The sequence below is a fragment of the Podarcis bocagei genome (assembly GCF_964188305.1).
Source record: "Podarcis bocagei genome assembly, chromosome: 1".
NCBI lineage: Eukaryota > Metazoa > Chordata > Lepidosauria > Squamata > Lacertidae > Podarcis > Podarcis bocagei.
Genome location: NC_138125.1, coordinates 54,989,194 through 55,014,100, shown reverse-complemented (window position 1 = coordinate 55,014,100; position 24,907 = coordinate 54,989,194). Strand labels below are relative to the sequence as shown.

General features: G+C 45.5%; 1 protein-coding gene across 1 annotated transcript; it reads left to right on the top strand.

The window, feature by feature from the left end:
• Positions 1-471: 471 nt before the first annotated feature.
• LOC308569978 (1-aminocyclopropane-1-carboxylate synthase-like protein 1) lies at positions 472-19,330 on the top strand. Its single transcript, XM_081164262.1, has 15 exons — positions 472-2,133; positions 5,040-5,656; positions 7,170-7,229; positions 8,012-8,082; positions 9,810-9,879; positions 9,994-10,060; positions 10,473-10,570; positions 11,271-11,348; positions 12,585-12,685; positions 13,863-13,952; positions 15,153-15,198; positions 15,734-15,875; positions 16,932-17,074; positions 18,501-18,654; positions 18,874-19,330. Exons 1-15 carry the CDS (start codon positions 1,485-1,487, stop codon positions 19,170-19,172), a joined length of 2,685 nt encoding a protein of 894 aa, XP_081020388.1. The 5' UTR covers positions 472-1,484; the 3' UTR covers positions 19,173-19,330.
• Positions 19,331-24,907: the final 5,577 nt, after the last annotated feature.

The window sequence follows — 24,907 nt, the reverse complement described above, 5'->3', positions numbered from 1 at the left end:
AAGGTCCGTATAGTTAAAGCCATGGTTTTCCCAGTAGTGATGTATGGAAGTGAGAGCTGGACCATCAAGAAGGCTGATTGTCGAAGAATTGATGCTTTTGAATTATGGTGCTGGAGGAGACTCTTGAGAGTCCCATGGACTGCAAGAAGATCAAACCTCTCCATTCTTAAGGAAATCAGCCCTGAGTGCTCACTGGAAGGACAGATCCTGAAGCTGAGGCTCCAATACTTTGGCCACCTCATGAGAAGAGAAGACTCCCTGGAAAAGACCCTGATGTTGGGAAAGATGGAGGGCACAAGGAGAAGAGGACGGCAGAGGACGAGATGGTTGGACAGTGTTCTCGAAGCTACCATCATGAGTCTGACCAAACTGTGGGAGGCAGTGGAAGACAGGAGTGCCTGGCGTCCATGGGGTCACGTAGAGTCGGACACGACTAAACGACTAAACAACAACATGCGCAGATGCGTAGAATTGCGACCTGTTGTACTGTGATGATAAAAGTCATAATTTTTGCTCACTTCTAGTGTATAATTATCCCTGAACCAGGCAGGCTTTTAAAAAGAGAAATAAAAGCCAGATCTGGCTTCCTATCGCCATTCCCAGAAGTTTCAACCGCTGCTTTATGTTGCGGCGTTTACGGATCCAGCACTGAACTGTGCCGAGCTTGAATCTTACCAGCGTGGGCAACAGAATGCGCTTCTGAACAACCTGCAAGCGTTAAAAGCGCGTTTTCTCATCATCACAAAGGCAAGGCAAAGCCTCTAGAGGCCGCTTGATCTGGCAGAGACTCGGTGTCCTTCGCCCCATCCTGTTACTTATTTGCCCATTCGGGGAAGTTCGCCTTCTCCGCAGGGCTGCTGGTTCCATCTATTCCGGCCAGCGTTCGCATCTTCGAAAGGGGACGGCCCTGAGCCGCCTGCGAGGGGCGGAGCTTTCCCTAAGCACCGCCCCCTGGTGCCTTCGCGCGGCTCCGCTTTGTTTAGCCCAGCCCAGCCTAGCTCGGCCGGGACGGGTGATTGACACGGACCAAAGTTATCCCGGAATAAAGGAAGCACGCATGTGCCATCACACCGGATGTGAACATGCTCATTTGGCCTCCTCCGCCTCCATCACCCGGGAGCTCGCTTTGTTAAAAAAAAAAAATCAGAAGGGGGGGGCAGCAATCGTGCCAAGCCGTGCCAAGCTGGTTTACTCCGCGCTGCGGCTTCCGCAGCAGGAGAAAAAGAGAGGGGGGCAGGGTAAATGCATTCGCCCCTCGTCCCGCTTCCTAAAGACGATCCCCGACAGTAAAGCTTTAGCACCAATAAACTGAAGCGGGTCAAATCCGTGCCAGCCCCAGATGAGGGTTTCAAGCACTCCTTGCGCCTTGCCGGCCGCTTCTCCCTAATGCCCGTCTCCTGCGCTTCCTGCTGCTGCTGTTGGGGAGCTGCTGGGCTTCCCCGCGCCGAGGGGGCGGCGGCAGGTTCAGAGGCCGGGGGTCGAGCATGGATTTCCGAGGGAAGAAGTACGAGCGGGGCAGCAACTGGTCGGACCCCGAGGTGGTGGAGCTGCTGCACTTGTGGGCCGACGAGTCGGTGCAGGCGGAGCTGGAGAGCTGCCTTCGGAACCAGCACGTCTTCAACCGGATCGCCGAGGTGCTGCGGGAGAAGGGCATCCACCGCACGGGCGACCAGTGCCGGGAGAAGATCAAGAAGATGAAGCTGGAGTACCGCCGCATCAAGGAGAACAACAAGGCCCCTCGAGGGGGCAGGACTTGGAAGTTTTACGACGTGATGGATCGGGTCCTGGCCAGCCGGCCGTCCCTCGCCTACAGCGCCGCCGCCGCCAACAGCAGCAGCAGCGGCGCCTTGCTGATGGCGCAACAAGTGCTGCCGCCGGGGAGCCTGGTGGAAAGCTACCGTCCCCACTTGGCACCCTCGTCGGCTGTGCCCTTCCCGCCCTCTCAGCCCCCGGAGCTGATGGAGATCAAATGCGAGGAGGTGGATTCCGAGGTGGAGCAGTGCTTGACGCCGGAGCCGCCGCCTTCTCTCACTTACCAGCCGGGGGGCTCCCCCGAGGAGGAGAGGGCCTTTTTGGACGACTCGCCCCTCTCCAGGCTGGAGATGCCCATCGAGACCAGTGTCTCGCCCTCAGGTAGGACGGCGGCGGCGGGCTCGGCTCACTTAACGTCGACACGGCAAGGGCCTCTTCGTCACAACAGAGCAGGCCCCACCCGAGACATGTTGGCACTGGAGGGGGCATCATATGCTGCCCCCCTTCTCTCAAGTCAAGGTACACAGTACCCAAGGCAGGTGAAGTTAGCCTAGCGCCCCCGAGGCAGACAATCCCACAAGCACCTCCCTCCCCCACAGTAAAAATACAACAACAATACATTAAGTAACCAACCATTTGGTGTGCTGCCAGGACGAACACTGTTTTTGTGTTGTGTGCTAGTTATGTCAGCAGAAGATCGGAAAGCAAAGAATCCAATTTCTGAGGGATCTGGCTTTCAGAGTGGTCAGTTACAATCTCTCTTTTGCTCTATAAAATATGAGGCATATATTCCCCCCCCCACCAGCCAATCTGTGTTTTTCCAGAAAACGACAACACTCTGTTTTAGTTACAAAACTCGTTTTTAATCAAGTGCCTTTCCCTGATCTCTCCAAGAATTCCCAGTACTTTGATGCCAAGTCCCTCTTTCCTGCATTGAGACCAGGCTTACCTGTCCTCTGGTTTTGTAATACAGCATAATTTCAGCCTCTCCCCCTCCCCCAATTCCTCCAAGGCTGCTGATGTGCTGATTTGAAAAACTTTTATCCTATCTTTATCTGAAGCCACAAAACATTGCCTTGGGCGTGTTTCAGGCAGAAAGGCAATTAAATAAATAAATGGTATACTTTGGGCCTTTGAAACACTCTGAGGCAATGAGTTCTGCAGCTAAATGCCCTTTGCAGTTAACAAATAGTAACCTGAGTTTACAGAATGCTGACTTTCTTGGAATTGTCCCATGTATCAAATGGGGAACAATGCAAAACAGGAAACTAAATCCATGACTCAAACTACAAAAAAAAAAAGGTTTAAAATAGAGGTTTGGGTGATTTCTGGATGAGACAGGCTGCTTTGGATCCTGGAGCAGTGGCGGACTTTGGGCTTAACATTTCAGTGGCACCTTGTGCAGCACCAAAATCCCCACCTCTCACCTTCCATTGTTCATCAGCTTTCTGTGGGGCCCTGTGGCTCTGCAACTGGTTATAATAATAAAAAAATTCCTTCCAGTAGCACCTTAAAGACCAACTAAGTTAGTTCTTGGTATGAGCTTTCGTGTGCATGCACACTTCTTCAGTATCTGAAGAAGTGTGCATGCACACGAAAGCTCATACCAAGAACTAACTTAGTTGGTCTTTAAGGTGCTACTGGAAGGAATTTTTTTATTTTGACTATGGCAGACCAACACGGCTACCTATCTACTACTGGTTATAATAATAATAGCAACAATTTATTATTTATACCCTGCCCATCTGGCTGGGTTTCCCCAGCCACTCTGGGCGGCTCCCAGCAGAATAAAAAAGCGATAAAATATCAAATATTAAAAACTTCCCTAAAACCACCTCTGCCTGGAGTTTTAAATGCCACAAAGCAAATAAATAACTCTAAATGCTGAGTCTACAATAATACCTCTGTTCATGTCAGCTTGCATGAGGGGAAATCTATACCATGAGCAGGTGTACCAGTGTAGATGTTTAGTTTGGCATCGTTGGTATCAGACTTTAGAATGTGAACTTCCACACCATCCATTATTTGGAACCATTTATAACTCAGACTGGTGGCTTGTTGGGATCAAGCCATCTCTAGGGCGTTTGAAAACCTGTTGCTCAGCCACTACGGCCAACCATGGTATAGAATTAAGGTACAGAATATACCCTTTACCTTTTACCTAGAATTAAAGGTGAAGGAGCTTTTCAGTGAGAGGAAATGGCATCCACCAAGATTGATCTCCGGCATCGGTGATTTTAGAAATTGAAACAGTGGGAGCCACGTGCATTGCAGGGAGTTGGCCTTGATGGCTCTTGGCATCCCTTCCAATTCTACAATTCTTCCAACTCTACAATAGGATTCTATGTCAGTTTCTGTAGCTTGTTCGAAGCACGATGCTGAATGAGTTGCATCTGTATATCAGGTACTTGTTGCAAAAAGTTAAAGGAAAGGGCGCTTTTCTAGATGTGCGAATTTCATGCTAGGAATCATTAGGAATAGAACTGAAAATAAAACTGCCAATATCATAATGCCACTCTAAAAATCTGGTATGACCGTAACTGTGTACAGTTTTGGACACCTTGCCTCAGGAATGATATTTGAGAGCTGGAAAAGGTTCAGAAGAGGCCAATAAAGGGGCAGGAACCCTTATGAGAAAAGGTTACAACATTCAGAATTTTAGTTTAGAAAAAACTTGAGTAAGGGAACATGATACGGGTGCACAAAATTATGAAGAAAATAGATAGGCAAAAGTTTTTCCTCCCTCTTACAAAATGCTCCAACGTGGGGGCATTCAGTGAAGCTGGGCATTAGAAGATTCAGGACAGCAAATACTTCTTCCCACAGGAAACTATGAGATTTGCTCTCACAAGAGGCAGTGATGGCCACCAACTTGGATGGCTTTAAAAAGGGATTAGGCAAATTCGTGGAGAATAATGACTACTAGCCATGATGACCTTCACTGTGGGAGACACTAAGTGTCTGAATACCAGTTGCAGGGAGGATACTGCTGTTGGGCTCAGGTTCTGCTTGCTGGCTTCCCCCAGGCAACTGGTTAGCCACTGTGAGAACAGGATACTGCACTAGGTGGACTATTGGCCTCACCCAGCAAATGCTGCTTATGTTATGCTGATTTATCAATATCCTTACTAGTTTGGTTTGCTTTGAGATTCTGCTATGGACAGGACTGATGCTAATTAAAGGCAACAATGGCAGAAGGTTCAAGCAAGTCTGACTGTAGTCAAGAAGCGTGAAATGATTTTGTGCCTCAAAAGAAGGAATTTCCCTTTATCTGTTTCCTCCTTCAGGTTTCAGTGAACCCAACATGGCTTCGTCATCCCGGATCCAAAGTCTGGGGACACGGCCTGGCTTTTCCACCCTGCACCGCCTGCGGAAGAAGCGGAAAGCCCAGCGGCTGAAGGATCCCCTGGACGCGCTCTTGCTGAAGACCCTGGCGGCGCAGCGGGACATGGAGGAGCGCTTTCTGCAGATGGAGGAACGGCGGCTCCAACGGGACCTGGAGGCGGAGGAGCGGCGGATACAGCTGGAGCAGCGACGCTTTGAACTGGAACGGGACCACGAATTCCGCATGTTCAATGTCTTCGCCCAGATGCTCAGCATCCTAAAACAAAGCAATAACGGCTCCTTTGCAAGCGGGCTGCCCCAGGGCATGGACCTTAGCCAAGCATTTTCCGATAGCACTGGGGCAGGCGAAGGGGCACAGCAGGAAGTGAGGACCACACAGCTGGTGCGGCCCGTCTTGGACAGGACAGCCTATGTCTTTGATTTCTGCAACCATAGTGATTTCCAAAGCAGCCCATACCTCTCGGTCCGAGGCAATATTGCCAACATCTTCAGGGGGTCCACAGAGGAAGGGTACAGGGCCTATCATGCCGACAAGTATGAAGAGGACAAAAACCCTACGGTGAGTAAACTCTGTTTGTGCTGTGTGCCTTCAAAAACAAAAATTATTATTTAATATGGTTATGGATTTTCCACGCAGATCAAGGTTCAGCATAATCAAGGAAGAGTTCTCTGCTGCAGGAGCTTACATTCTGACGTGTGATCAAGGGTGGAGAAGGGTGTATGAACAAAGGATAAATCTGAGCACGTGCACTTACGAAGCCTGGCCTTCATTTTGGTTGGGGGTAAAAACTAAGACTGTAATCTTCTGTATAGGTATGGGAATAAGCTGCGTAGAGTTCAACCGGATCAGCTTCTCTCAGTATTGGGCTGCCCAGGATTGAACCAAAGGCTAAATGGGAAAAGGTGGCTTTGAGGAGGAAAAGGGGATGGAACGTCTTAATTGATGCATCCCCCACCTCCCGCCACTCCTAGGTGGAGAATTTAATATAGTGAGTGGACAGAATCCTCTGTTATTTAAAAACAGCTGTACATCCATCCACCCACCCAGAGAAACTGGCAGTTACATGCACGACTCCTAAATTTACACAATTTACATAGCATTGTATCTTTTGATATCCCTCCTGAAATGAATGTTAGCCCAAGGGGACTTATAATTATGTGTTTTTTTTACAATTCGGGGGCCGTGTTATTGTGAACACTAAACCACAGTCTAACACTATATAGAAGAGTCTCCATGTGCCCAAGTGATACACTGGACTAACATTTCTTCCTCTTTCCTTCTCCTCCTCCACATCCATGGGTGTAGCCAAGTAAAACAATAGAAATAACTAACTGACCAATCACATCGGTTCTGCCCCCCCCAACAAAAGTCCTGTCCCCCACCCCCCAACAAAAATCCTGCCTAAACCAATGTCTTTTGCTTTCAAATAGGTTAGCATGATGTATGTTGAACTGGACTTGAAAGACTTGGGTTCAAATCCTTACTGGGTAATTTTGGACCAGTAACTATTTATCAGCCTAATCTACCTCCCAGGGATGTTGTGAGGGGGAAAATGAGGTCTGTGTACCCCACAAATTATTAGAGAAAAGGCAGTATACAAATGTAGTAAATAAATAAATTACCTGGGTAAACATGGTGACTGCCCAAGCTACTGTCTCCAAGAAAAATCGTATCTATACCTACTGACCTGCAGTTTCTTTCATACTGTATGAATGATGAAGTGTCTGTTTATGAACATAAATGAACGGCATGAAATGATTTCGTTGAGGAATATGAATATGTGCCATGCAAATGCACGCAGATTTACAGCTGAAGCCTGTACAAAATTATACAAAAAGAGGAATCTTGGATTCAGATATATTCATAAGTGAACTGAAGAATAAATTATATACTATTTGCTTATATGCCTGATCTTTAAAAAATCTATTTCCCAAAGTGCTCATTGGCTCCAGTACTTAAAGGAACTCTGGTTCACACATTTTTTAACGGGGTAATAGCACATCAGCTAATGTGAAATACATATACATGCAGTGATTGTTTTTCTTAACAATACTTCTGTCTCTGTCTCCAGGGCATCATTAATTTTGGCACCAGTGAAAACAAGCTGTGCTTTGATCTGATGTCCAAGCGGGTAAGAGAATCGTAAATGTGCTTGATTTCTGAGCTGTGCTGGTGGCGTTGCTCTTTCCCTTCCCAATTCAGTTAGCCCTCAGAGACTTAATTTTACATGCTGAAGCATCTTGTTTTGAATACTTGTTGACCCCTTTCTTTTCCGTTTGGGAAGCTTACAAATTTGTGCCTTTTCCAGAGTAGTGGTGGTGGGAACATGGCACCTCTCTTGGGTTTCTTGCAGTCAACCACCAGACACTTTCAAATACTGGAAAGAACTTTCTGCCCTATTCCTGCCCCAAGCCCTTGCTTCCCTAGTATGCATGAATTTATCCATCCCCAAAGCAACTGGGGGAGAAAGTGGGCAAAGGACCCAGAAGAGGATTGAGACAGGACTCTGCAGAAGAGCCACACCCTTTAGAAGGGATGGAAATGTTTCCCAAGCTAGCAATCTTACCTTGACCAAGCTTTAAACAATAACAGAAATCAAAATTATTGTTATTCTCTTAACTTAGGGTGTGTCTTTGACTTTCAAATTCTGGGTACTTCTAGAGACAGTGTCTCTTTCCTCTTCTGATAATAATGTTGCAGGAGCACTAGCAGTGTGCCTGTTCCTGTGAAAGGAAATGGGATGGACTTGCCTTGCTAACCAATATAGACTTGCGTGTTTTGGGTTTTGTAACTTGTAAGACAAATGCCCTCCAGCAGGATGGGAGCATTCGGTTCTACAGGTTTGATTCTTACCTTTTCCAGACCAATTTGGCTTGCTTAATTATTGTGCCCTCTCCTTCTCCTTGCTAATAGCTGACACAAAGTGACATGAACGTCATAGAACCTCCACTGCTACAATATCCTGACTGGAAGGGCCATATGTTGTGAGTAGTAACTGCCCTGTATCTTTTCCCCTTCGTAAGTATCTTCACCCTATTTTCTGCACCTACAAGGAAATTATTATCCTGTTCTGCAGGATATTGCAGGTGCAGTACAAGCAATAAAGAGAGCCTTTTCCAGGCAGGCAAAGTCAGATCTCTCTTAGCAGGTCAGGATCCTGGTCAGCTGCTTTGCTGAGCTGTGAGACATGTTTCAGCAGAGAGCTGGGGCCATCTAGAATCCTGTTGTTTGATGTTGGTTGGTTATGCCTATACTATTTTTCTAGAAAAAGAAGTGCAGGAACTCACCATGAACACCTCCCTTGTTGTCTTAGAATGGCAATGGTGCCCACTTGAGAGGTGCCAGAACTGAATTCTGGTGAGTTCCAGCTGGGAAAAAAGCCCTTCCTCCCTGAGGAACTGGCTGAGCTGAATTAAAGTGCCCTTCTGCAGGAGGGGCTGTTATTGAGGAAACACCCTAAGACTGTGAGAGCTCTCTGGGAAGTGCTGAGCCCCATGCTAACCCCCTTCATGAGCAGCTAGTATTTCCCCATCATCTTTATATTCCCTGAGGTAGTGGAAGGGGCTGAGAGGAGGTCATGACAGTTCTGGAGGAGGAGGAGTATTTTTTAAAGTGCCTGAAATGGCTACATGCTATACAAAAATAAAAAATAAAATCTATGATTGTTGTAAGTTCCAAGGGCATGGTTGTGAGCATGGTTGTGTGCATGTGTGTATAAGAAATCAGAAAATAAAACACATAAGGCGTATGGTGGTGGAAGGGTGTGCTGAATTATTTCAAAATAGCACCTCGAGAGTGCAATGGACTGTTTGCTAACTGTGTGGCATGTGAAGTCTTTGCGCCTGAGGTCGTCTCTTGAATATAGTTGATAATTTTAATAACCATATATTCTGATAACACATTCATTCTCCAAAGGCTGTTGTGAGCATAACTTGGGTGCAGGGGAAACTATGTACACTGCCTTGGAAGAAAAGGAAGGAAGGAAGGAAGGAAGGAAGGAAGGAAGGAAGGAAGGAAGGAAGGAGCTAAAGAGGACTGTGGAAATACCCAGGACATGTAGTTTGAACTGGTCCAGCCAGGAACATACCATGCTTGTAACAGGAAGGGCTGATCTTTCAGTGAATTAACTGTATGTATATTCTCCTTTTCCGCAAAGGGAGCTCAGCTCAGTATACCAGGGAACCTGTGCCCCTCCATTTGTTGCTGACTACAGCTCCAGCCATTTAGAGCCAGCATGACCAACAATCAGGAGAGATGGGAATTGTAGCACAACAACATCTGAAGGGCCATCTGCATCCCACCAGGATATGGTTCTTTTAAGCAGGGTTGGGGAGTCAATAACCCTCCAGATGCTGTTGGACTCCAATTCCCATCAGCCCCAGCTAGCATGGTCAGTGGTCCAGGATGATGGGAGTTTTAGCCCCGCATCTGGAGAGTCTTAGGTGCCCCATTGCTGCTTTTAAGCATTTTATACCTTCAGTTCTCATTGCAACCAGACCTAAAGTGGAAATTAACAATAATAAAGTGCAGGATTTTATGGCATCTTACGTGTGTGAATAACGGAAATGTTTTGTGCTGGCCCAGTAAAACTTTATCCTGTTTCCATGCCTACTGCATAAACCTTCTTTGTGTTCTGCAATGCATCCTGGTGGAGAGCGAAGCCTTTTCTTGGGAGAAGCTAATTCCATGGTTGCTTTTATATCTCCTTCAGCTTGCGAGAGGAAGTGGCTCGATTTTTGACCTATTATTGCAAGGCACCTGCACCTCTTAAAGCAGAAAATGTAGGTCAATTTACTTCTGGCTTCTTTGTTCTTTTAGTAATGTATTGGCACTCATATTGATGATTATCCTACCCTAAATGGGAGTAAACATCTATCCCAACATGTCTTCTGCAGGTGATCATACTGAATGGCTGCGGCTCTCTGTTTTCTGCTTTGGCTACTGTTCTCTGTGATCCAGGGGGTAAGTGAGATAACTAGAGAAATAGTGGGTGGTATTCAAATTAATGACTCAGTTAGGTCCATGAATTTTGGTAGGCCTATTTTGAGCGAAACATAGTTGAATACAACCCTTAATATATGGATTTGTTGGTTGGTAATGGAGTAGGAATATTGCAAAGAATAGCAACAAAACTGCTAATGTTTATGGTCATAATTCTGCTGGGTATTCTTCTATATTCCCTTGCCCATTGTGCTTGCACTAATTAGCTACATTAATCAGGGCAAGTAAAAGTTAACTCCAAACTGGTCTCTCTGGACTCGTAGAAAGGAACTTTTCACAAAGACCCTGACCTCAGCTGCATTGTCCCAGCTGTAAATTTCAGGGGTTACAAATTGCAGCAGTGGGGTAACCGGCTTTCTTCTTTTGATTTCAGAAGCCTTCCTGATCGCTACCCCTTTCTACGGAGGCATCACCCAAAGTGTGTTTCTCTATGGGAATGTGAAGCTGGTCTATGCCCATTTAGACAGTCAGGTAAGAAGGAAAGCGGACAGCCATCACATTCTATGACCTAAGGGTCCGAATGTGGACTGAAATTTCCATCTGTCTCCATGCCAGCATATCCATAACATCTGGGGCCACCATGTTGGCTACCCTTTCTATTGTCCTATGGCATTTTCTGGCAGCAGGCAACCTTACATATCTTCCTCACAGTTCACTTGAGCAATAGTTGCTAAAAAATGGGTTCAGGCTCCAACTCACAGGGAAAGTTGGGTATGGGTTGCCAAACTGGCTGACAGAGAGGGAAGTATTGCACATAATATATATTTGGTTTTTCTGAGAAGACGAAGTTTCTGAACAGAAATTACCTGTTTGTATCCCTACAGTAAGAAGTTTTGGAACACCTTTCCTAGAATATGTTTGCTGAATTTAAGGCTTAAGTAATTTGGGGTGTGAAGGCCGCCTTTGCTTGTATCCAAATCAGCATTCTGGCATTCCTCTGTAGAGGTCCACAAATATCTCTTCCTCAGTAGAAGTTGAACTCCAGCTTCTGTGAATGGCTGCTCAATTCATGCTGTCACTGGGAAGTGTGTTAACCATTCTTAACTCTGTAATAACATCCAGTTGAAGGGAGTGGAGTCCCTGTTAAGACTTCTTGAGATGTGCAGCACAAATAGCTTTTGTTCGGTTCCGAAAGGCTTTTGTGCTCAGCCTACTCTTTAATGTGTTTCAGGTCACCGGCACCTGCAACCGTCCGTTCCAGCTCACTGTGGAAAAGCTAAAGAAGGCCTTGCAGGATGCACAGTCAGAGGTGAGCTTGCTTCATCTTACAGTTGCTGAATCTTCCAAGGCTTTGTTGGTGGGTGGGGCCACAGATTACAGGGATGTTGTGGAATGTAATACAATAAACCTTTAGATTTTGGGGTAATTCAGTGTTGCGCTAATACGGCCGTTCTGCCAGTGCAAGCATTTCCTCTTGCCTGATGGAACACTCTTCACCAGACACTGTTCTGGGGTTTTTCCCAAGCTCCCAGAGTGGATTTAGGGGAGGCGCAAGGGGAAGCCCCATTGCTAGTGGGAGTCTTTGCACTGGCTTCTGCTCACGGGCCAGGTTAGCTGAATCTGGCCCCTAGTTTTGACTCATTTCAGTGGTCCAGGGTGGTCTAAGTATAAGCATTGTTGAGGCCAAGTGTGGTAGAGGCTGAATGTATTATGGTGTTTTTACTGCTGCATTACAACTTTGGAGCTTTGATAGACAACTATTTTATTACAGCATACGGCAGGCATAGGCGAACTCCAGCCCAGCAGATGTTTGGGACTACAGTTTCCATCATTCCTGACCACTGGTTCTGTTAGCTAGGGATGATGGGAATTGTAGTCCCAAACATCTGGAGGGCTGGAGTTTGCCTATGCCTGGCATACGGGATAGTTTGAATGGACCCTTATTGCTTTCTTCTGCTTCTTTTGACAAAGTTTATGCTCTATTTTGTTCTCATTTGGAAAAGACTTCTTTTTTTTAAGGATTCCTTCCTACCTCTAATAGCTCCCTTGATTCTGTTCATTAGCCACATTGGCATCTTCTTGTCCCTGATGGAGTCTTTCCTTTATCTGTGATGTACTTCCTAGCTCAGTTTGTATGAATGAGATTTTGAACAATGTCTAAGTATTTTGGTGAGATTTGACACTTTCCACTTCCCCATTCAACTTCCTTTTTACCGATTCCTTCAGTTTTGGGATGTTTCCTCTTTTAAAGCCAAATGTGGCTGTGTTGGATTTTATTGGCAATTGTCCACTTAACATCTATGTGGAATTTGATTGTACTAAGACATTTTTGATGTAAAGCTATAAAAGATAATTCAACCAAGCTCCTTTACTTTGCTACATTCCATGATGCACTGGCAACAGGCAGGTAAAAGCAGCCTGATAATGAGGGTCACCAATGTTATAAACCAAAGTGCCTCAGGACAAGCAGGTTTCTCGACAGGCAGTATTTTATATAAGGTCCCTTGTTCTTTGTGTTTTACAATTTGATGCTTTGGTTTTATAGGGTATCAGAGTAAAGGCTTTAATTCTCCTGAACCCCCATAATCCCTTGGGGGACATCTATTCTCTCTCTGAGTTACATGACTTCTTGGAATTTGCAAAAAGGTATGATCTAAGACTTTGTTTGGAGATGGCTAGTCCAACAGACCAAATATTGTAGGCTGGGATGAGTGAAAATATGCATTTTTACATCTGCCTAGGCTACATGTACTTAGTTTCTACAGAGCAGGAGTGGGGAACCTGTGGCTTGTCATCATCAGCCCCAGAAAGCATGGTCAATGGCCAGGGATGATGGGAGTTGTAGTTCAGCAACATGAACTACAAGGAGGGCCAGAGGTTCCCCACACCTGTTGTAGAGGTTGTAGAGGATGAGGTTCAGCTGAAGACTCCACAGAAAAGGTGAGGGGCTTTTTGTGGGGTGAGGTGGTACTTGAAGGCAAGAGTTGGGTGTGACACTAGACATACTCCAAGAAGGAGCTTTAGCTATAAGGGGCAGCAAAGGAGAATTGATGGGGTGCCATTCAATGGTGCAGGAGGTCTTCATCTACTGGAGAGTGGTGGAGCTGGAGGAGCAAATGCCATGACTGGGGATAAATTTCTGGCTCCATTCCATTGATATTGCTTCCTCTATAGAAATAACTAGGAATGCTGGGGGAGAGTTACACCTGTGTAGCATCCTGGTTGCTTCCAGATGACCTATTTCATTGCACATTCATCCCGATTAGTTCCCACGAAGTTTGCAAGGTCAGATATCATTGGTCATTTCTTGAGCATTCCCTCTGATTTGTTTGCTGGGATGCCTGTTGTGTCACCAATTGTTACTGCCCAGTTTTCATTGTTTCCCATCGTTTTCCTTATCACAAAACGTCCAATTTTAGGGAGGATATTGCCCAAGAGAGCCAAATCAACTTTTAATTGCATGGCCTGAATTTGCCCAAATGTGATTGAATGTCAATAAGATTGAACCCACCCCAAAATAGCAACCATCTGAAAGTGCCCCCTGTTGTTATCAGCAAGCTGCTTTGCGTGTCAGTGAAAGGTAGCCTTTTCGGTGGGAAACCAAATGTCCATGAAGGTTTTGCTGTCATCTTTAGTAATGGGAGAGCAAATGTGGCTACTAGGTGTGATGTTTTCACTCTGTTCCTGCTGTCCGGTTTTGGGAGCATTGCCCTACTAAATCCTCCTCTCTAGTGGCAGCCGGTTGAACTGTGCCCACTTCCTGGCAGCAAGCAGTCTCTCTACCCATTTCCAAAAATCCCGTTTTTCCTTTCTCTCGTTCTAGGCATGAGCTGCACGTGATAGTAGATGAGATCTACATGCTGTCAGTTTTTGATGATTCTGCCACATTCCACAGTGTGCTTGAAATGGACAGGTAAAGGCATCTTTAGTGCTTCCATCACCTCTTAATGGGGGTCGCCAACACTATAAAGTTCTGTGGAACAGGAAAGCGGCACTGAGCAAACACTTTCACAGCACAAACTGCTATTAAGAGTCCTGATGGGTTAAACGTTGGCAGCTTCTACTGGCAGCCGTGTGGTACATTCCCTTTTTTAGGGGCTTGTAACGGGGAAAGTGCTCTCCATGCTTCTGCACCACAATATCCCAGGGCTTCAAAGGGTTGCTTTCTGGCACAGTTTTAACAATAGCAGCACTGTGAGAATGCCTCTCTGGTTCAGGGGCGAGGAACCTGTGGCCCTCCAGATGTCGGTGGACTGCAACTTGCATCATCATTGGCCGTGCTGATTGGGGATGATGGATGTTTGAGTCCAGCAGGCTCCCCACCCTGGATCGGGACTATGGAGGAGAGGAACAATATGCATACAATTGTCCCTGAAATTCTTTTGCATGTCTGTGATAGTTGGAGGTTTTCCTAAACGTGGTGTGGAAATACGCAGCTTGAAAGCAGAGCGGAGAGACCTCAGAGAGTCTTTTGACTCTCTGAGAGCAAACTAGGCCTGACACATTTGTTATGGAGATGGACTACCACAGGGTAATCCAAGCAGCCTTGAGAGCATATGGTGGTGGGGAAGGGTTTTTTAAATTCTTTTCCTCCATGCCACGGTCCCATGGACGAAAATCCACTTTCCAAGCAGCTACTTTCATTTCAAGGGGAAATTTTATTGGTGTCATTGGTAGAAAAGCTGTTCTTTCCCTTCTCTTTTCCAGGTCTTCTGGCGAATCAGAATAGTAGCAAGCCCCTAAGCAGATAAGAGAGGTGGATTTAGGGCAGTGCAACTGGCTTCACTGCTCTGGGCACTGAGCCTAGGGGGCGCTTGCAGGGCGTCGCAACTATGACATAGTGAATTGAGCAGAACAAAAGGCAAGAGGCGGGGATGACAAATTTTGGTCTCATGCTGCTGAAATAAGAAAGACCAAAGTCCAGCCTTTCAGATAACATAGGTGACGCAGGGGAGGATGAAGAGGAACTCGTACTGGATGGGAACTAGAGACACTTGCAGTTTCCTCGATAAGTCTTAGTGGGTGTCCTTGGGAACCACACTGGGGACTGTATAATTTCTTCTGCTCGTTGATTTGTTGCTAACATCTACATATGCATTCTCTTTATGCACAGATTTCCTGATCCGCAGAGGACCCATGTGATGTGGGGAATTACTAAGGTGAGTGCTTTTTTCTTTTCTATCTTATTTTCATTTTCAAATTTTACAAATATTTTTAACAAGAAAAACAAAATCTTTCAAATCTCATTTACCTTCCCCTCTACTTCCCTCCCCTCATTTCTGCAGTTACTTGTTTTATATCTTTTTATTACTGTGTATCCAATTCAAGTCTGTTTACTAATTTTCCATTATCTTCGCCTTGATTATCTCTTGTTGCATGTGTTTATATCAATCCTGCTAATGTTTTGATTTGTTTACAATGTATCTTCAAATAAATTGTCCCTATTCTGTTTTTAAAAGTCTCTTCTTGATTTCTCATTCTTCTGGTAAGTTTCGCTATTTCTCCGTACTCCATTAATTTTAATTGCCAGTCTTCCTTTGTCGGAACTGTTTCTTCCTTCCATCTTTGAGCATAAAGATGCATTTCCCCCCCTGATGCTCAGGTGATATTATTTCAAAAGCCTGGGCCATGCATGAGAGAGATTTGTTTATTCATTGGTTGGCTCAAAAGATTATTAATTTCTGGCCCCTGCAGGATTTTGCTGCTGCTGGGATTCGCTTTGGGACACTGTACACATTGAATCAAGATGTTGCCAATGCTGTGGCTTCCTTGTGCTACTTCCACGGGGTCTGTGGGCCTGTCCAGTACAAAATGGCCCAGCTACTCCGAGACAGAGGTGAGACCAAGAATGTCGCACAACCCCTCCCTGCTCTGTTCTCCCTTTGAGAAGGGAGCTTTGCCAAAACTGCAGCTTTTGCCTGTCCAGGATTCTCAGGCTGTAGCGTGGAGATGGTTGCCAATTCAGCTGCATTTTCAATTAAAGCATAAAAATATTGCACAGCCAACAACAGCCCTTTTCATAGCCCCCCCCCCATAGACGCAGCAATGTGTGGAGTAGGAAGTAACGCCACATACCCAAGCTCTGCACGTTTTGTTGGAGATGTGAAACAGCCCCCTTTGCATGTACAGCTCCCATGAGATCTGGAGCTCTGCTCAATCCAGGGGTCCAGATTGCATGGGAGCCTCACCTGCATACAAGTCTACTCGCTTAGGGGATCCTTTCAGACATTCTGCCTATGATAGAGTGGCTTAGATCAGGCATAGGCAAACTTGGCCCTCCATGGTTTTTTTGGCCTACAACTCCCATGATCCCTAGCTAGCAGGACCAGTGGTCAGGGATGGTGGGAATTGTAGTCCCAAAACATCTGGAGGGTGAGTTTGCCTATGCCTGGCTTAGATGGACCTCCTTATATTTTTAGGTGTGTATCTTAAGATGGTTTTCATGTGCACACCTGAAATGTGACCAACAGGAAATTGCAATGCATTGCATAAACTGACAAGGCCCTGAGGATTTTGCATCATGTTTTGCTGCTGCAATAGTTGATCATGCAGAAGGTGAGAATAAAGAAAAGAAGGCAGTGGAGTGAGACCAACATTTCAATACAAAATATGGGCAGTGTTGTGTAGATCTTGCCCACATTCTTCTCTGTGGGATGCTTTGTGCGTGCACATAGTTCGCCTGCAGCACCAAGTGATGATCAGTGTTTGAATGAGTTGCTGCAGATCAGCTTGCCACAGGCAGAACTTGCCTATATTCTTGAATGGCTTCAGATGCAATGCTTTTCAATGGAGTCAGTTCACACGCTGAACCACCAGTCATCAAAGAGTTAAGAAATCAAGCGATTTTATATGTATGTGTCTGAACTGCCTTATGTGTCTTCCTCTTGGCTAGACTGGATCAACCAGGTGTACTTACGGGCCAATCATGAAAGGCTGAAAGCTGCCCACACTTTTGTAACAGATGAGCTCAAGACCCTTGGGGTTCCCTTCCTGAACCGCAATGCAGGCTTCTTTGTATGGATTGATTTCCGAAAGGTCAGTGCTCATTAAAGAAGGCCCTGCAGGATCAAACCAAGTCCTTCTATTTCAGCAGTGGTGGGTGTGAATCAAGCAGACATCCAATGTTATGGATTTCAGAAAGATCTGGCTGGTGTGTTCACACACACTGTCTCACTGGCAAGGCATTGCTTTATTTTGTAAAAACAACCTCACCCCACCCCCCCGCCGCTGCCGCCCCACTTCGAATAATTCATCTCCAAAATTATCCTTTGAAAATTCTGAGCTTACTCAGAATTTTCTGTAAAGTAGAGAAGTAGCATTAGTTGTCTCAATTCAGAAACACATCTTGAGATCTTTTATGAGGCAGTGAAGTAGTTTTCTTGGGTCCTGTATGCCTCCTTTTCCTAGGTTTGGTTTTTTTTACAACCGTAGCATTTTTGCCTTTAGGCAACTGCTGATTTTTTTTATTTCTAAGAGGGTTTCCCTGAAGAGAGACTCGGCCATTTTGTATTGCATTCATATGGAATCTTGTAATTTAATTCTTTAAGAACTTAATTCTTTAAGAACTGCTTTTGGACTGTTCTGCATATTCATTTTGAATATAGATTTGGGGAGGGGTTGGTACTTTTGTACACCATTTTGAAGACATTTGTTGGGAAGCAGTTTATAAATCCTTATATAATTAAATATCCCCCAGTCTGATGGGTGCTTCCCTTTCATCATCACAGCCAAGGGAAATAAACTTGCAAAGATTGTGGTTGACTTTCTCATTCCACTGGTGGAAGATTCCCAGTTCTCTGAAGTCTTTTGGGAGCAGGGCTGTCTCCCATTCCCAGAAATAGGAAAATGCCTCCCTTATAGCTTCAGACCTTTTTTAAAAAAAGAAAATTTGTCCTTATTTTTAGTGGGCAGGGTCTTTTTGCATGATTCTAATTCTATGGCTGGGCAGAAGGCAAGTCTGGATCTACTAGTAGATCCATGGCTAATTTTCAGTAGATCCACTTGATGTTTCTGACTCCCAGAAGTCTCTCTCCCACACATACACACATCCCTGAGTGATGTTGCACCTGACTCCTGTCAGTGGATCTCAAGGTTCTATTAAACAGAGTAGATCCTGAGGGTGTGACTCAGCTAATGAATCCCATCAGCAGATGCCTTGTGTGATGACTTTTCACAACAGAGCTTTCCACTCCTTCTGCTTCTGAAACTGAGGGAAGGGGTGTCGAGATTTTCCCGAGAGGGGGAGAGGGGGAATAGTTTCATCTGAGAAGCCAAAATCCTTGTTCTAACAGAACGTTCAGAAGACCGTGGCATTGAATTGCCCCCCACAAGCCTGAATCCTGCCTGCCCCTGCTGCGAGGAACCTCGGGTCTCCATGGTCTTACTGAAGTTGAGGAGATGTGGCTGTAACTCCTTCTTGTGAGTCGGAGCTTACTTGTTTCTTCACTCCTTTACTCCCTAGTACTTGCGAAGAGGAACATTTGAAGAGGAAATGTTGCTCTGGAGGCGCTTCCTGGACAACAAAGTCCTGCTGTCTTGTGGTAAAGCTTTTGAGTGCAATGAGCCTGGCTGGTTCCGCATCATCTTTTCGGACAAGATACATCGGCTGCAGCTAGGTCAGTGTTGTCCTTCTCCTATCTTCTCTCCCAGCTGGTGACCCAGCATGCCAAACCCACCAGTAAGATACTGTGGCCTGATAGCTCAGACCTGTTAGTTGGTTCTCTTGAACTGTCAGTCACTGCTTGGTTGCTTCAGGACCATAGCTCTCCATCTGAATCCAGCTTTCGTTCCAACTGGTGAGTTTTTCTCTCCCCCTTCCTCTCCCTTTCCTCCAGGCATGCAGAGGGTCCGTGAGGTTCTGGAAGAACACGAGCATGGAATCCTGAATGAAGGTAAAGACCAGCCTTGTGAGTCTGACTCGGAAGGCAAAGCGGACAGCGCAGACGAAGTGATATTTGTGTCCCACCATCAGGAGCCAGCCTCAGCTGGCGGCTCCAACCTTGGCGATCTCATTGGCCTCCTGCAGCAGCAAATGCGCTCGTCTGACTGGCTGCAGAAGAATACCGTGGAACAGTTTGCCCAGGAGAAACCAGAGGTCTATGATGTTTTCCGCAAGTTGGTGGGGAAGCAGTAGACGGTTTTGGTGCCCTTCCACATGGATTGCCGCTGGAAGTTCTTGCTGCTCGGCTTTGACTTACCTAATGATATATATTCCATATAGCAGGAAGCCGTTTGTAAACCTCCTTCCTGTGGCCATCTTCTCATCATTCTATTAAACTGGGGCCAACTACAGATGGGTGGCTTTTATTCTGTCTCCACCCTTTGCGTTACAGTTTTAAAATTTTTGTTTCTAATGACCAAGCTCATGCTCTCTTGTGCAGACGGAGAGAGAGATTTTATCTTTGTTTGTACTGCTTCTGGTTCATCTTCACTAGTTTTCAATTTTTACCTCTAAAGAACTTCTCTCTCTCCTTTTTTTTTTTTTACATCTTCCATGACCTAAAATGAAATCGAAGTACAATTCGCTATGACCTAAGTTGAATATTTCATTAACAAGTTGTTTTAATACAGAATTTAGAGGCAGATTTAAATGCGCACCATCTCTGATAATCTACTACAGGTAAATAATCAGTGTTTTTATGTAGCTCAGCTGGTGAGTATTTGTTACTAACAACACTGAATTCGAGTCCATGTATTTGTAGTAGGAACATAAGAGAAGGTTTCTAGATCAAGACAATGGCGTGTCTAGTCTGGCAACCTGTTCTCACAGTGGCCAACTAGAGGCCCATGGGAAGCCAACAAGCAGAATCTGAGTGCAACAGCCCCTCTCTCCACTTTAGATTTCCCACAACTGGTATTCAGAGGCTTACTTAACGCTTCCTGCTTCTTAAGCAGGGTTAAGCTTTCGGGAACAGACCCCAGCCTCACATGCACTCCCATCTAGCTCTTTTCCTCTCATACTAGAATTTCCCTTAAATGTTTCAACCATGGTTACTTGTAATGGCTGCACTGATGTTAACTTAAAGGTAAAGGGACCCCTGACCATTAGGTCCAGTCGTGACCGACTCTGGGGTTGCGGCGCTCATCTTGCTTTATTGGCTGAGGGAGCCGGCGTACAGCTTCCAGGTCATGTGGCCAGCATGACTAAGCCGCTCCTGGCAAACCAGAGCAGCACACGGAAATGCCTTTTACCTTCCTGCCGGAGCGGTACCTATTTATCTACTTGCACTTTGACGTGCTTTCGAACTGCTAGGTTGGCAGGAGCAGGGACCAAGCAACAACTCACCCCATCACGGGGATTCAAACCGCTGACCTTCTGATCAGCAAGTCCTAGGCTCTGTGATTTAACCCACAGTGCCATCCGCATCTCAATGTTAACTTAGGTTAACCCTAATCTTGGTTTGCTCCTCCCCAAAATCTGAAATGTTGTTCCAGGGACAGCCAATGGGGTGCCCTGCAGATGTTTTGAACTACAGTTCCCATCTTCCCTAATCACTGGTCATGTGGATCACGGCTGAGTGTAGGAGAACTGTAGTCCAAAACATACTGAAGACTCCACCTTGGCTACTTGTGTGTGCTAATCATAGCTAGGGTTTGTGCATATGCCACGACTAACCATGATTAGGGCAAGAGAATTCATGCACAAGATGAGTCCTCCAGTCTGTTCCTGATCCTTTAAGGGGATGACATTGTTGTGTCCACTCCAGCCTCAAAAACAAAAATGATGAAAATCTCAGTGGCTGAATTTTTTTGCAGCACCATCTTCAAGAATTCAGTAGTTTGAGTTGGCAAGAAGTGGCCAGTCAGGCCAGTTAAATTTTTTTTGTAGCTACAAACACTGTCTCTGAAATAAGGTAATCACTTTGAGTCTCTCATCTACTATGAAATTGAAGGGTATCTGTTCTCAGTTCTTATAGTAACTTTTAGCAGTAACGTGCTTCACAGTAGCCTTTTTAAGTTCCAATACCATCATACTGGTGGAGTGGGCAAGGGCCTTGTCTGATGGACATTGTTGAAGAGGCAGAAGAGAGACTATGATTCAAATATAGTGAAGTGGACTTCACATAGGGGTTTGCAAATTAACAAATTCTGATAAATTATTGGTTTTTAAAGTGATTTTTTTTTAAAAAAGGGATGTGTTAATGTGATTTTAAACAGGGATGGAAGAAAGTAACTTTTCCTTGTGTGCATTAGCACTTTGGTGTTCACTGGTAGCTGTGGTGGGTCAACTCGCTTTATTCTGCCTTTTCCATATATATATATATATATATATATATATATATATATATATATATATATATATATATGTAGGTTTTGGTGTCTTCGGGTGTCTTCCCGTGTAAGAGTTGGGGTGTCTAGGCGACGTTTCGACGAGGTCTCACTCGTCATCTTCAGGCTGGTGCTTTCGGCTTCTTGTTACTAGAACAGAGCAGGATCTCAGTGTTTGAGTTCCTATAAATACTGTTGAGGGGGGTGGTGTATAGCCTCCAACGTTCTGGGCAGAGAGGAAGTTCCTAGGTTAATGTGCCTTTTCTTCTTTTGTTCATTAATTACTTGAGGGATATCTTGAGTGATTACTTGAGTGATATTCTGAGTACCACTTAGGAGGGTCATTAGGTGTGGATTAGTTGCTAAAGCTTTCGTGTCTTGACCTCTTGACCTTGTAAAGAGTTTTTCTGAGAAGATGGCTGTACTGCACTTAGTTGTGCTCTGGCTTGGCTTCGTGTATAGGGGCGAGCTGTGGTTTTGTGCCCTGTGCCAGCCAGATCTGTGTAGGGATTGCAGGGGGGTGCAGCATCCGGAGGTGCCACTATGGTTTGGCTACTGGATGGTGTCTGTAATTTATCTGTGGAGAGGGTCTGGGTTTGGGTCTGGTGTGGTTGATTGGAGATGGCGTTCTGTGTGCCTCTGGTTCTGGTGTCGGTTTTTGTGGGGAGGGCTAATTTCCAGATGTCTGGCAGGCGGGACGTGTCGTCACGCTTGTTCATGTTGTGAGGGTGTTTCTCTATCTCGATGGCTTCCATGATTATTCTCTTGTGGTGATGTTCCATGTTAAAGAGCAATTTGGAATCTGCAAAATTAATTTCGTGTCCTGTTTCTTTCATGTGTTGGTAAAGAGAGGAAGTTTTTTCTTCTTTTTTGACGGCATTCTTGTGTTCTGCGATACGTGCATTTATTCGTCTGTTTGTTTGTCCAATGTACGTGGCTGGGCAGACTTTGCAGGGTATTTCATAGACCCCTTGGTTTTCTAACTGGATTTTATCTTTTGGGTTTCTGAGGATATTGGCTATTTTTTGGTTGGTGCAAAAGGCTGTTTTGATATTGTGTTTATGGAGGATTTTGCTAATTTTATCTGTAGTGCCCTTGATATAAGGAAGGAGGGCCATGCCATTGTTTTCTTCTGTGTCTTGGTTTTTGGGGGGTGTTTCTTTTTGGATTAGCTTCGTAACCCTGTTTTGCTGGTATCCGTTGGCGATTAACACATTTGAGAGATTCTGTAACTCAGTTGTCAAGTGGTCTTTGTCAGCCAGGCGTTTGGTTCATCTCCAGAACCAAACGCCTGGCTGACAAAGACCACTTGACAACTGAGTTACAGAATCTCTCAAATGTGTTAATCGCCAACGGATACCAGCAAAACAGGGTTACGAAGCTAATCCAAAAAGAAACACCCCCCAAAAACCAAGACACAGAAGAAAACAATGGCATGGCCCTCCTTCCTTATATCAAGGGCACTACAGATAAAATTAGCAAAATCCTCCATAAACACAATATCAAAACAGCCTTTTGCACCAACCAAAAAATAGCCAATATCCTCAGAAACCCAAAAGATAAAATCCAGTTAGAAAACCAAGGGGTCTATGAAATACCCTGCAAAGTCTGCCCAGCCACGTACATTGGACAAACAAACAGACGAATAAATGCACGTATCGCAGAACACAAGAATGCCGTCAAAAAAGAAGAAAAAACTTCCTCTCTTTACCAACACATGAAAGAAACAGGACACGAAATTAATTTTGCAGATTCCAAATTGCTCTTTAACATGGAACATCACCACAAGAGAATAATCATGGAAGCCATCGAGATAGAGAAACACCCTCACAACATGAACAAGCGTGACGACACGTCCCGCCTGCCAGACATCTGGAAATTAGCCCTCCCCACAAAAACCGACACCAGAACCAGAGGCACACAGAACGCCATCTCCAATCAACCACACCAGACCCAAACCCAGACCCTCTCCACAGATAAATTACAGACACCATCCAGTAGCCAAACCATAGTGGCACCTCCGGATGCTGCACCCCCCTGCAATCCCTACACAGATCTGGCTGGCACAGGGCACAAAACCACAGCTCGCCCCTATACACGAAGCCAAGCCAGAGCACAACTAAGTGCAGTACAGCCATCTTCTCAGAAAAACTCTTTACAAGGTCAAGAGGTCAAGACACGAAAGCTTTAGCAACTAATCCACACCTAATGACCCTCCTAAGTGGTACTCAGAATATCACTCAAGTAATCACTCAAGATATCCCTCAAGTAATTAATGAACAAAAGAAGAAAAGGCACATTAACCTAGGAACTTCCTCTCTGCCCAGAACGTTGGAGGCTATACACCACCCCCCTCAACAGTATTTATAGGAACTCAAACACTGAGATCCTGCTCTGTTCTAGTAACAAGAAGCCGAAAGCACCAGCCTGAAGATGACGAGTGAGACCTCGTCGAAACGTCGCCTAGACACCCCAACTCTTACACGGGAAGACACCCGAAGACACCAAAACCTACATTCCTGTACCCGTGAAAATCTACGAAAGCAAATATATATATATATATATATATGAGATGGCATTTATTGCTTTCCGTTTTGCTGCTGTGTTGGGCATTAGCACAGAATGACAACTGTGCCTGCCCCCTACCCCGAAGGTAGAACTGTAAGGTTGGCTTAAAGGTCATCTACTCCAGCAGGATATTCCACCCTGAACAACCCTATCATATTAACTCACATCATCCATATTACAAGTGTAGAGCAAGCACAAAACAAGAGGGACTGAGAGATGTCAGAGATCCCTGCATGACAAGGAATAACCATCCACCCAGCTAGCATAAGCTGTGCTGCATGCTATGGGAGCGAAGGTGAACGATGCACTGTGGGACTGAGTAGAGATCTGTGGTGCAAAACAATTTAGACTGCAATCCTATACCCACTTACCTGGAAGCAGGCCCCTTTGAAATAAACAGGACTTTTGGGTAGACGTGTCTAGCATTGCACTGTTCACTGCAGTCCTGTACAATTGCATTTATAGTTTAGGTCAGGGATGAACAGACCTTAAGTTTGTGGGGTCTTTGTGCTTTTTAGTAGAATACTCAGGTCCACCAATCAGAGCCAGCTGCAGAATAGCGGCTGCCAGATACAAATTTATTTATTTTTAATTTATATGCCAACATTTGACAGAAGACCACAATGTGGTTTATAACATACAACACCAATGCCACAACATAACACCTGTACAGCATAAGAACTATACGCTGTACATGCCAAATAATAATTATAGAGATCCAATGTCGGCGACTGGCTGGACACTGAGGAGTGGAGGCTGGATATTGATAAGTGGGCACCGGGAGAAAGGGGGTTGGATCCCCTTTCGAAGAAGAGATCCGTGAACTGGGGGAGCCTGTAACAGCCAGGAGATGAGTCTGAGGCAGAAGAAGCTGCAGGATTGGAGAGTGAAGAACAGGTGCAGGAGGAGGGAGAGAGAGGTCAGGCTGGTGGAGAGTCAAGGGCTTCAATACCTCCACCTCCTCCTCCTGCGCCCACTTCTGCTCCACTGTCTCCCAGGGCCAGAAGAGGAATGAAGTGAGAGGAGCAGAAG

Excerpts from the sequence above, each read along its gene's own strand:
- LOC308569978 (XM_081164262.1), top strand. The coding sequence starts at position 1,485 with ATGGATTTCCGAGGGAAGAAGTACGAGCGGGGCAGCAACTGGTCGGAC. Across the intron at positions 5,657-7,169 it reads AAGAGGACAAAAACCCTACG|GGCATCATTAATTTTGGCAC; the intron begins GTGAGTAAACTC and ends CTCTGTCTCCAG. Across the intron at positions 15,876-16,931 it reads CCAGCTACTCCGAGACAGAG|ACTGGATCAACCAGGTGTAC; the intron begins GTGAGACCAAGA and ends CCTCTTGGCTAG.